Below are 11,586 nucleotides of genomic sequence, written 5' to 3' on the forward strand. Positions count from 1 at the left end.
AAGAAAAATTGCTCAGATATATGCTGGAAAATTAAGCTCAAATACAGACTGGAGCTAATTAAAGTCGGACACCAATCCCAGCTGCAGAATCCAATATGGCTGCTGCACATATAAAATAAATTGATAAGATGGAGTAGAAACCATTTATTGCCTGGTGAGCACTTCCTGTTGAGATTAGACTACAAATCTAAACATTTAAATCTTAAACATTAAATAGGAACATATTTTAAACATCGCTAAAAAGAAATTCTCTTTTGAAAAGCATGTTAGTTTCATAAAGAAGATACTTTTATTTGTAAAATTGAAACCGGAAGTCAGTGGGCTGCTAATGTTTTTATCCTCTTCCTGTTTGTCAGTGTGTGTTTTTTCCTGCTGGCCTCTTCGGTGAAACTGGTTTCCTAACGTCTGAGTTTAGCTAGCTGACACCTGCGACGGTTTCCCCTTTAAAAGCGGAAACCGTTTCACCTGCAGCGTCAAAGATGGCGGCGGCCTAGGAGCGGTTATTTGTATTGGCAGCTTGTCGTACAGTTTATGTGGACGGAACCGGTTATGTTGGCTACCTCGGAAGAACAGCCAATTTCGGGCTGAGCTTCTGGTATGCCGGGGTAAGAGGAAACACCTTCTGTTTCATTTGTAGCTCGGCCTCAGCTGCTTCTTTAATTCGTCTTACTTGCGTCGCTTAAACCCTGTCAGAGATAAATCCTAATGTGTTAAACTAACAGGGCTAGAAGATAGTAACGCTCATTTTAGCCAATAAACGGTGGTGACAAGCGTTTTAAAACCATAAACGACAGGTAAGGGACTTTGTTGCTGTTTAAAATGCGTCTTTATTTTATTTTTTGAAAAGGTTTATATGATTATGTTGTTGATTTTGATGAGATAACGGCTGTAGTGAGTATTTTAGGTGAGTTTTGCGTTTTATTTAAATGAATGGCAGGCTTTTTATTGTATGTTCATCGACGTGATGCCATATGTATGATTAAACCATCTCATGTTTGACAAAATGAAGCAATGTATTTAACTTTTTACTTTAAATCTAGATATCTTGTAATCTGTGATTTCACTGTAAAGTTTGGACTCTTAAAGCTACTTATCAGAAATATCTGTTGAATGAATCAAACTGACCTAAGGTATAGTTTGACACATGTGGAATGATGTTATATTAATATCAATATCTAATGCAAGTTGTGATTTACTGTCTTCTTATAAACACTCTTTAAGGCACATATGTCTCTGGTGACATCACAGGAGGTAGCATTCTTTTAAAATTAACTGTTTTCTTTTTTTTTAACGAGTTCTTTAATGATCTTGGGAGTCAAATGGAAAAAGGCAAAGAAAAGTATCAATTTATGCCATTTAAAGTTCTGAAGGCTGTAATTGTCTTTAGGTTCACCGTGTGTTGCAACAATAATGGTTTGAAAGTAATTTGAGTCAAACATCAAGTTGACTTTCAATCTGCAAACAGCTCAATTCGGCTTCTGGTGACTTCATCAATAAAATAAACCCTAAGGCAGCTTTGATGGTGTTTTGAACGTGTACTTTTTTAAAAAAATCCTTCTTTGTCAAAAGTCACGCTCTAATGCTCAGCTGTTTTTTTTTTTTTTTTTATGGGGTCAGTGTGAATTTATTATTGGAAAAAAAATACATGACTGCAAAGTATATTTAAGTGTGACTTTATGTACCCAGGTTAGCATCTTAAGATCCAGAGGTCCATCACAGATTTTCAAATGAGAATGGAGGAAAAGCCCCTCTCAGGCCCAGACAACACCAGGCTGGAGGTGATTCTTCCTCCAACAGATTTCTTTATGTTTGTTTTTGAATATTGAATTCCTGTTTTGCACTTTGTGTTTATTTTGCAGGCCCTGATCCAAGACGTGTACTCTGAGCTGGTGGAAGATGCGTGTTTGGGCCTGTGTTTTGAGGTGCATCGCGCCGTTAAACAGGGCTATTTCTTCCTGGATGAAACGGACCAAGACAGCATGAAGGAGTTTGGTTGGTGGCCAGTCCTCCTCGTGTTTTCTGTTACTTTTTTTTCCCCCTCTGTCACCAGGTTCTTTTACCATATATGTATCTGTTTATTCCTTCAGAAATAGTGGATCAGCCAGGAGTGGACATATTTGGTCAGGTGTTTAATCAGTGGAAGAATAAAGAGTGTGAATGTCCCAACTGCAAAAGGTTAATAGCAGCTTCTCGCTTTGCTCCTCATCTGGAAAAATGTCTCGGCATGGGACGCAACAGCAGCCGCATCGCGAACCGCAGGTCAGTCAGTAATGATTGGAACGGATTTGTGGCTCATTTGAAATTCTGAACTTTTATGTTTTCTCATTAATTGTTTGGTTTTAAAAGATTGGCCACCAATAACATCAGCAAATCTGAGAGTGATCAGGAAGATAATGACGACCTTAATGACAATGATTGGTCGTATGGAGCAGAAAAGAAAGGTGAGAACATAAAGATGATCTTAGATAACTCTGTTAATGCTGATGCATACTGAGCACATTTATTATGCATCTTTTGCAGCCAAGAAGAGAAGGTCAGATAAGGTAAATTAGCTGTAGTTTTAGGCACAGAGTAAATGTTTTCTGATTGCAGGTAAGAGTTTAATTATAATATTTTTCTTTTGCAGAATCAGAACTCTCCAAGACGATCCAAATCTCTGAAACATAAAAATGGTGAGTGGCTCAGAAGATTAGATTCTGTTTTAGTGGAAAAGATTCATCCGAGTGATTAATCTTTAACCTATCTTACAGTCAAGATAATAAGAAAGGGAACAGAAAAGGCTTTGCTTTTTTTTAATAATAGTAGTTTATAATACTTGTGAATTTAAAAAAAATATTTTTAGAGTGTTGAAAATGTTTTTATAAATGCTGATTAAGCATATATATATATATATATATATATATATATATATATATATATATATATATCCATTTGTTTAAACCCCATTTACACATATTTGTTTAATTTCACTTTCAATTATTTCTGTCACAAATTTAAAAGTCACAGTTTTAAAACAAGGGACCATGAAAAAGTTACATCTTTGCAAAGTGAAAATGGAGAGCTACTTTTAAAACTTAAACATTACTGAACAAATTTTTTAAATTATAGTACATTAAAATGTATTTCTTGTCATTTAGGCGAGCTTGGGACTGGCCTTATTTCGGATCCCTACAAGGTAACAAATCTTCAGACTTTTGTGACTTTTATTCTATATTTTTCCGTCCTGATTTCAGATGGTTTTGTCTTTCTCAGCAGTACAACTACAATGCTGGCATCAGCTATGAAAGCTTGGAACCAAATGAAATCAGATCTTTATTAACAACAGTGAGCATCTTTCATGGCACCATGCATTAATGTTTCTGGTTGCTGTTAACTTTAATTGTTAATTAAAGTGATGTGTTTCTGCAGCAATGTGGGGTGATCTCTGAGCATACCAAGAAGATGTGCACAAGGTAGTCACTGTGGGGGGGGAAAAGGATTTAACTGCCGATGCATTTTTTTCTTTTTTGCTGCAAATGATTCTCTAAAGGAATGCCGTTATTGGATTATAGGCAATAACATGTTTCAAAAAAAGTAATTAAATGTGTGTGTCTGTATTTTTTAAATGCATTTCTAATAAGTAAGCATAAATTGTTAAATAAAAAATCTGCAGATTTAATCGTCAGAATAATAGATTATTCGTTTACTAAAATAATCGTCAGTTGCAGCGCTAGAAAAGATGAAGATGAGTGGACATGTTGGCGAATAGAAAAGCAATTGGATCGATTGATAATGCTGCCTCGTGTCCCTTCAGGTCTCATCGGTGTCCGCAGCACACAGACGATCAGAGGAGGACTATCAGGTTGTTCCTCCTGGGGCCGTCCGCGTGAGTCTGCCTGCCTCCTTTCTCAAAAAATACTCTGTTTTTATTCCCTAAGTGACAATTTGGGGGATTCATAAAAGTATAAGCTGATAAACATTTACTTAAAACCTTTTAAAGTATGTTTTAATTGAATAGCATTCTGTTTTATACCAAAAAAAAGGCAAAATGTCATCGGAAATACTCCATACTTATAAAACGGTTTTGTTTGGCTTAATGATTAAAAAAAATTGCCTCTTAAAAGAGCAGGGAGAAAAAAAATGTCTATGTATTTTTTAGAAATGCATCAATCTCTACAAATATTGGTGTATCTGTCCCACTATGGAAAAAAAAAAGTGACATTATGGCCAATCCACAAATCCAGATGTGTCAAACTCAATGCATTCTTTGAAGATCATTCACGGTTCATTGATTATCAGAATTTGGATTCGACTCCCTGCCTTAATCACTGTTTTTCTGCATTGGATCGATATCAGCCGATACTACAACTTAAATCTCTGTATCGGCATCAGAAATGGAAAAAGTAGATTGGTGCATCCATAGTATTTTTCTGACATTTTCAACACAATAACTTGAGTGTCGATTAAACACATGTATTTGTTTGTGTGTTTGTCGACACATAAATACATGTATAGTTTCTCACAGAAAGAATAGATTTTCGGGCATAAAAAATATTAAATACTTCATCTTTACTGTGTGTGTTTTCACTGTTTCTGTGTGTGTACAGGCCGACACTTCCTGATGCTGATATGGAAGGCGACAGCTTTGACATTCCCAATGGTCAGGCCTTACTGAGCCGCCTGCAGTGGGACGACTTCCCTGACGTCTCCCCCACCGACTCTGCCTCATCAAAAGCCAGTAAGGAAATGTCAACGCCGTCAATCAAACCTGTACCTGAGGATTTAGGTTTTATAAATAAATGCATCCGTTTTTCTCACAGGCACCAATCATTCAGATTCTAAGAGGCCTAAAAAGAAGAAGAGGTTGGATCTGAGCTTGAACAGTGGAGGGGGAGGAGTAAATATGACTGGAGTCGTCAGCAGCAGCTGTCAGAGTAATATCAGCTTATCAACCAAAAAAAAGAAGCCCAAAACAGCAGCACCTTCTGTTTCCAGCATCTATGATGAATTAAACTAGCATGGACCTGCTTTTCATGCACAGGTTTAGGATATGACTTATCTTTGAATGCAGGGATCCTCCTTCTTCATCGGAAACTCTCACTCATCTACTTCTTGCATTGAAATTCATAATTCCAGTTATATACAAGAAGCTTCCAATTTAATAGGACTAGAAAATCAGGGGGTTTCACAATCAATTTCAAGTTGCCTAACTGAACCCAAAAGAAACTTTGTTGTTAAGTCTTACATATTTCTTAAAAGAAGAAGAAAAAAAATAATTATAATTTACTATGTAGGAAAAAAAACAAAACGTCATATAGCTCCTTGTCAGAGTTGTCAAACCCATTTTGACATTTATGCAGTGAATCTGGATTTCAAACTTCTTTTCACCATTAATGCAACACATATCTTGTCTGATTAGAAATGTAACAAATCTTTAGTAGAAGTCATTATCAATCCGGGTCCTTGCTTGAGAAGCACCGTTTTTTGGGGGGAGCTGGGAACATATACAAAGTAAAGAAGTTGAAACCATGTGGACTTTATTTTACTTTATTTTTTATTTTTTACAACATCTTTTGGTTAACTTTCAGCATACCACATTTCTCAGAAAATACATATAGGAAAAATATAGGGGTGCTGCAGTAAGTGTGACGCCTTGCAAAGGTTCTGTGAGTCCATCAGGATCACTGCAGGATTTAGTTCAGCTGTAATCCCTTTTCAGCTTCCTATATTTTATCTTCATAATAATCATTATTCAATAACAAAAGCTAATCCCAGATCATGATGCTGCCACCACTGTGTTTTATGATGGTTTTTGGTTCTGCTTGGTGTTTGTGTACAAAGTAGCTGCTTAATTAAAGTTTTTATCAGTTGAATGCAGGATAAATGTCACATTTACGGAGAAAAGCCTTTGTGCACTTATAATTTATAAAATAATGTTTCCTAAATTTACTATGTAGGATGTAAATAATTTGTGTGAAAACTGGGAAAAAAAATCTGATATTTTTAGTGAATTTATGAAAAACTTTCTTTACTTTTATTTCTGACATCTTCAGTTCTCTGACTTTCTGCGTTTATTCTGCTCTTTTTTTCTGCTCCATTTAAACAAAAGTACTGAGGAAGGACTCATCAGTGACTTAATACTGGCATTGTATTGCACAATTGTGTGCGTCTGTGGGCTGATTTGCATTCAGTGTGAATGTCACTTGGATATGTGTGTGTCGTCTTTTCACAAAATCATGAAATGTGACATTTTATGGAAGGATTTTGGCCATTTTAGATATTTCCCTGCATTTACATGAATGTGGTTTTGTGAGTGCCTTTATAGTGATGTTCATGTTTTTCTGAGGGGCTTTTATGGCACATATAAAAACATTTAGTAGCTAACTTGAACCAGGAACCCATTGTATTTTTTATGTTTATATTTTTTCAGGCACTTTGTGTTTATGAATGTCAGAAAACATGTGGGTGCTGCAGTAAGTGCGACGGGTCTGTGTTCTGTGATATATATATATATCTGTGTGCTAAATTTAACAATCAGTAAATTAGTTGGCGATTATTTTAATAATCACAATTGTTTCAGCCTGAGAAATTTTTCTCACATTGAAAAATTATGTTTGTTTCAAATGCAAAAAGGACCCAGAGCATGTCAGAATGATCAGAACTGTATCTGGTTCAGCTGTGAAGGCGACAATCAGATGAGGCTGGTGATATGCACTGTTAGATATACTGTAACACAGACGTTTGAAATCTTTGCTTCTGGCGCTTTTGTGAATGAAACCAACAGCTGATGTGCATTAAAGTGAAAATGCAATATTGACTGATATTTATCAAGTACAGATGAGTGCCATGTATCTAAATGTGACTGTTTTTTTCCCCCGTCATTGCTGTTTCTAAATAAACATTTAGTGCACAAACAGATTCAGGCGAATGAAACTGACTTGGCTGGAAATTCTTTAATTCTAGATACAGCTGAAACAAGACAAGTCCAGTATTGATCAGGAAGAATATCCCACTGCAAGTCTGTTAAGTGCCAGATGTAGTTTCATCAGATGTACTCTATTTTATTTACAGAAAATACAACATATTTACAGTCTCTCTCATGTCTAGCAGATGCTTAAGGTACCGATGGAAAGCAGCGAAAAGAAATGTCTTCGCCTTGACCCGAGACGGCTGGACAGTTTTTCATCCACAGAAAGCTTTTAATCTAATACAACAGGAGTCAAACTTTGTAAAGCACAATAGTGCTTTTAGATTTTACCTTTGTTTCTTGAAACATAATTTTTCTTTCCAAAATAAAGATGAGAGATTGATAAATCTACCAACAAAAGACGAGATGAAGCCAGAGTGTTGCTAAATAATGCTCCAGTTAAATCCTCTGCACTTTGACCGTGCTTTTTATTTTTCTTGGTATGTGCTCCAACAGGCTCATTTTGCCTCCCGTCAAACACGCACACACATTTAAGCAGCTGCAGCCTTTTTTTTTTTTTTTGCACTCAAGCCTCTGTTTTTTATTTAGTTCCTCTTTGCTGCAGTTACTTCTTGTTTTCAACACTTCGCAATGTGCCGCAGCCTCGAGCCACGTCTTCTCAGCGGCTGTGCATTCCAAATATCAGAAAGCTAAAAAACACAGTGACTCCCACCAGGGAGATGGTCGCCGGTGCTGTGAAGAACTGCCTGTAGTTGATGCGGAAGTACCAGACCACAGCCAGGATCACCACGAATACGGGCACTACCATGCTGCTGGTGCTGACGGCCACGCTGGCCGACCTGAGTCCTCCAGGCGCCACGGGGCCGGCCCCCGCCCCAGGCTGGGACCCTTCCTCCGGGTTCGGTCCTTGCATGGCCTGAGAGATGTGGCAGTGGATCACGCTGTTGTCGGTGATGTTTAAGGAGAACAGTGTCTTCTTGGGATCCTGCAGCAACTGGCCTCGGTAGATTAGTTTCACCTGATGCTCCCGTCCTGAAAAACATTTGCTGGAAAAGGAGAGAAAATGGATAAAAGATGCATTAGAGGAATTAAAGCATTTCTTGGAAACATTTCAACATATGTTTATTAATTTTTTTTGCACAAAATCATTCTTGGATGAGATTTTTAATTGAGCTTTTTTCAGAATGAGCTGTTTCAGGATGTCTCTTCACTTTAACTCCACGCCGCCTCAAACTCAGCATTTGAAAATGGCTGCAAACGGCAGTGCAATTACACAATCGTACATCTTTGAGAAGCAAAACTTTAAGCTAAAAACATTAGCTTATTTCCAAAAAACAGCCTGGTGTTTTTAAGCACTAGATCTGTTTTTAGAAGCAGTAGAGGCTCAATTGGAATTACAAAACGTGCATAATGTGAATTTTCCATAGTACGTCGCCTTTAAATGTTTTTTGGCAGACAGACTTGAGGTAAAACTACAAAGACTTAGCTTGTTTTTGTACATAACACAAAATGTTGAATAAATGAAATCCTCAGAATTAAATAAAACGGTATTTGTCTCTCCCTGCAGGCCTGTCAATGTGGTCTGCAGAAAACAAGCTCAGCTTTCACATTTTTGCGTTAAAGCAAAACCTGCAGTTGCTCTTTGTTTACCAAAATGTTAGAGCATTTTGGCATCTAAGCTTGATGTTTATCCTGTGTTTTTTAATGTGCCACGTATTTATGTGTTTATGATTTTGTCTGACGTACTTGGTGTTCGGTGTGTAATTTTACTTGATTATTTTAAAGTGTGTTTAGAAAAGCGCTATACAAATAAAATATGTGTTTATTATTTTCCGTTGGGTATGTTTAGTCCATCCATCCATTTTCTAGCACCCTTGTCCATAACGGGGTCGGTCGGTGCTGGTGTCCATCTCCAGCAAACGTTTCAACCGAGAGGCGGGGTCATCCTGGACAGGTCACCAGTCTGTCACAGGGCAGGGTATTTTTAATCGACAAACCTCTTCAGTATTCCCACTGTATCTTCAGGTTCTACAACGGCAACCTCCTCTGTGTCGTTTAAAAACTTGAGCCGGACGGCAATGGAAGTGGTGGTGGAAGCACACGGGACAGTGGTTCTCAGACTCAGAACGGCCTTCACCGGATGTCTGTCTGCCCCTTTTAACTCCTCTTCTTCATCGTCATTCTCGTCAGCTTCGTCCTCCTCTCCGTCAGAGGAGTGCAGCGCTCCGACCTGAGGCTGTTTGCTCCGAATGTCCAGCCGCAGGTCCGTCCAGACGTCCTCGGCTGCCTCCGCATCACCCTCTCCCCTCTCGTTCGCAGGCTCCCCGTCGTCCGGCTTGTTCTCCTGTGCAGGTTGGGCGGCCTGCTGCTCGGGGGCGTCGGCGCCGTTGGGCCCCCCGCTGTAGTTATCGTGGCCTCCCAGTCCTATTAGTGAGGCATGAGCGCCCACGGTGAGGATGGTGCCCAGGATGTGGTCTCCCCGATCTGCGACGTGAGTCGAAAGCCAGGCTAAGATGAGGGCCAGGGCGAGGAGCAGCGCGCCGCCCGCGGCCACCATCTCCTCCTCCACCCCCTCCAACATGGTCAGTGCACACACCGCCATCTCTGTTCTCTGAACCTGAAGGAGAAGATGGACAGGTAAGGCTCAAGTTCATTTTTAAATTGTAATGTTTATATTTAACAGGAAAACACTCAAAAATTGAGACTTGTCACAATAACTAATTTTACTAGATGTTATATTGTCCCAATAATTATTGCGATAAATGATATTGTTTTGAGCCCGTTTTCAAGTGATATATTTGTAATATGTTCTAACTTTATTTTGTAAAAACACTTAAAACTGGAGGATATTTTACATTTCCAAAATGAAGTGCCACACCCAAAAACAATAAATAAAATGGGGGAAAAGCCACTTACACCCAAAATCAGAAACAAAATTTTCCTTGAAAAGATTTTAATCATCAGAATATAAATTATTGAGCTCATTTAAGTGTGCATTGTGACAGGCTTAACTAATTTTAGTTGCACTAGCTTGACCTCTCTTTTTTTTTCCAGTAAATTTGAAAATTATTTCTACTCAAGAATTAATTGTTGCTTTTAAACTAAGAAAAAAAAACCATCTTGACATTAACTAGTATCAAAGTAAACTAAAGGTTTCAGACATTTAAAAAATTTCCAACACCCATTTTAATTATTTAAAGTCCTTTTAATGAGGGATAAGAGAGATAAAGTATGCATCTGTTGCTGTGCACTGACAGTCAGATGTCTGAAAGAAGGCTACTAAAAATGTCGAAAACTAGCATATTTAGCAAATATTTTGTTGTTTTGTTTATGCCAATCAAAACAAATGTATATCAAAATATTAGAAGTGTAATAACTGTTTTGAGTTAGCTGCAGTAGTAATACATTTCTAGGGTCTGGATAGGAATAATATATTTAAATCAAAATAAAATCAGTTCTTGGTTCTTTATTTTCTTAAAGCAATGATACTGGGATAATTTGACTCAAGGTTATTATACAATTATAGCAGACCAAACCACAATCCTAACATATGCAAGAGATGTTAAGGCAAAATATGACAATATATAACTAGAAGAACTAAAAGTGGCAACACAAATTCAGACAAATTGTTCCTATTTGCGTTAATGTATGCTTCTTCGTGTTACAAATACACCATTACGACGTTTTGACTGCTTATTACTTCATTCTCACTTTTTGACAGGACTAAGAGCAAATGTATTTACAGGATAATGACGGCAGGTAAAATTTAAGATCATTTAATGAATGTAAAAATAGGGATCCATGTTTTTAGAAAAAACAGGGGGCAGAGAATTGGGGGGGGAACAGGAGGAACCAGTTAAACTGCTGACATTTTTAAAACCTGACGTATTTGGAATACTCCAAACACACACTCAAAGACTGTGATGTAAATATATTCAAGCAGACGTAATTTATTTTAAGAGCACTTTACAGATTGAAAAGTCAGGAAGAAGAGACTGGTTCCCTTTAAAAGCTCTGCAGCAGCTGTTTTTATGTAGACAAGCCACATTCAGTGACTGTCAACATCGTTTGTCGAGCTGTTTATATCGTCCTCCACATCCAGCCTTTATTCCAAGCATAAGGAAACTCTGCTTTTGCTCTGCTTACTTGTCAGACTGTCATTCTGCTCTTATTAGCTCCTTAGCTTACCAGCTAGCTCTCCTAGCTTGGTGAAAAACGACCTTCCGCTGTTTACGTGCCGCACAGCTAGCTTCCTTCTGTCGCAACAGTTTTCACATTGAGCGCAGGCTTCGAGCAAAACACCTAAAAGTCCTTGATAAGCTGTGTTTTGGGTGGCCTTACCTGACAGCTGTGAAGTCAAAGCATGTTGAAAGACCAGGCTCAGTTTCAGTTAGCAGCTACGGCTCAGAAACCACAGAATAATAACAGTGCAGGCTCGGTTACGTCACCAGCCGGAGGTGGGAGCGAGCGCCATGGAAACAGGGCACGCCTGTTTCTATTTACAGCAGAGCAACAAGTAAAGATATACTAACTAAAGAATATAACTTTAAGGAAACTGGAGTTACTAGCCAGTCAAACTTCGTTCAGTGTAAATTGTTGCTTTGCTGTTTTGCTTTAAACACAAGTGGGTAGCAGCTAGTTACATTTACAAGACTAACTTTTTTGGGGGAAAAGTTTTC

General features: G+C 38.1%; 2 protein-coding genes across 3 annotated transcripts; one reads left to right on the forward strand and one right to left on the reverse strand.

Moving 5' to 3' along the window:
* The first annotated feature begins 345 nt into the window (after window positions 1-345).
* Window positions 346-6,912, forward strand: atxn7l3a (ataxin 7 like 3a). 2 transcript variants are annotated; one of them, XM_055051965.1, is made up of 13 exons: window positions 346-605; window positions 1,687-1,778; window positions 1,860-1,992; window positions 2,088-2,259; window positions 2,347-2,441; window positions 2,521-2,543; window positions 2,627-2,672; window positions 3,138-3,175; window positions 3,253-3,324; window positions 3,409-3,452; window positions 3,794-3,865; window positions 4,587-4,717; window positions 4,800-6,912. In XM_055051965.1, the coding sequence occupies exons 2-13, from the start codon at window positions 1,728-1,730 to the stop codon at window positions 4,994-4,996; spliced, it is 1,074 nt and encodes a 357-aa protein (XP_054907940.1). In that variant the 5' UTR covers window positions 346-605; window positions 1,687-1,727; the 3' UTR covers window positions 4,997-6,912. The 2 variants fall into 2 exon arrangements, with proteins under 2 accessions (XP_054907940.1, XP_054907941.1); XM_055051966.1 differs by having other exon boundaries at window positions 3,256-3,324.
* Window positions 6,913-6,917: 5 nt separating this feature from the next.
* Window positions 6,918-11,469, reverse strand: tmub2 (transmembrane and ubiquitin-like domain containing 2). Its single transcript, XM_055051969.1, has 3 exons — window positions 11,249-11,469; window positions 8,905-9,524; window positions 6,918-7,953 (listed from the first exon to the last, which is right to left on the reverse strand). Exons 2-3 carry the CDS (start codon window positions 9,507-9,509, stop codon window positions 7,566-7,568), a joined length of 993 nt encoding a protein of 330 aa, XP_054907944.1. The 5' UTR covers window positions 9,510-9,524; window positions 11,249-11,469; the 3' UTR covers window positions 6,918-7,565.
* Between the last annotated feature and the right edge of the window lie 117 nt (window positions 11,470-11,586).

This window comes from Poeciliopsis prolifica, unplaced genomic scaffold (genome assembly GCF_027474105.1).
Source record: "Poeciliopsis prolifica strain line A6 unplaced genomic scaffold, Auburn_PproV2 SCAFFOLD034, whole genome shotgun sequence".
NCBI lineage: Eukaryota > Metazoa > Chordata > Actinopteri > Cyprinodontiformes > Poeciliidae > Poeciliopsis > Poeciliopsis prolifica.

Coding starts and splice junctions, on each gene's coding strand:
- atxn7l3a (XM_055051965.1), top strand. CDS start 1,728: ATGAGAATGGAGGAAAAGCCCCTCTCAGGCCCAGACAACACCAGGCTG. Junction 2,260..2,346: donor AGCCGCATCGCGAACCGCAG/GTCAGTCAGTAA, acceptor TGGTTTTAAAAG/ATTGGCCACCAATAACATCA. Junction 2,544..2,626: donor AGAAGAGAAGGTCAGATAAG/GTAAATTAGCTG, acceptor TTTCTTTTGCAG/AATCAGAACTCTCCAAGACG.
- tmub2 (XM_055051969.1), bottom strand. CDS start 9,509: ATGGCGGTGTGTGCACTGACCATGTTGGAGGGGGTGGAGGAGGAGATG. Junction 7,954..8,904: donor ACAGTGGGAATACTGAAGAG/GTTTGTCGATTA, acceptor CTCCTTTTCCAG/CAAATGTTTTTCAGGACGGG.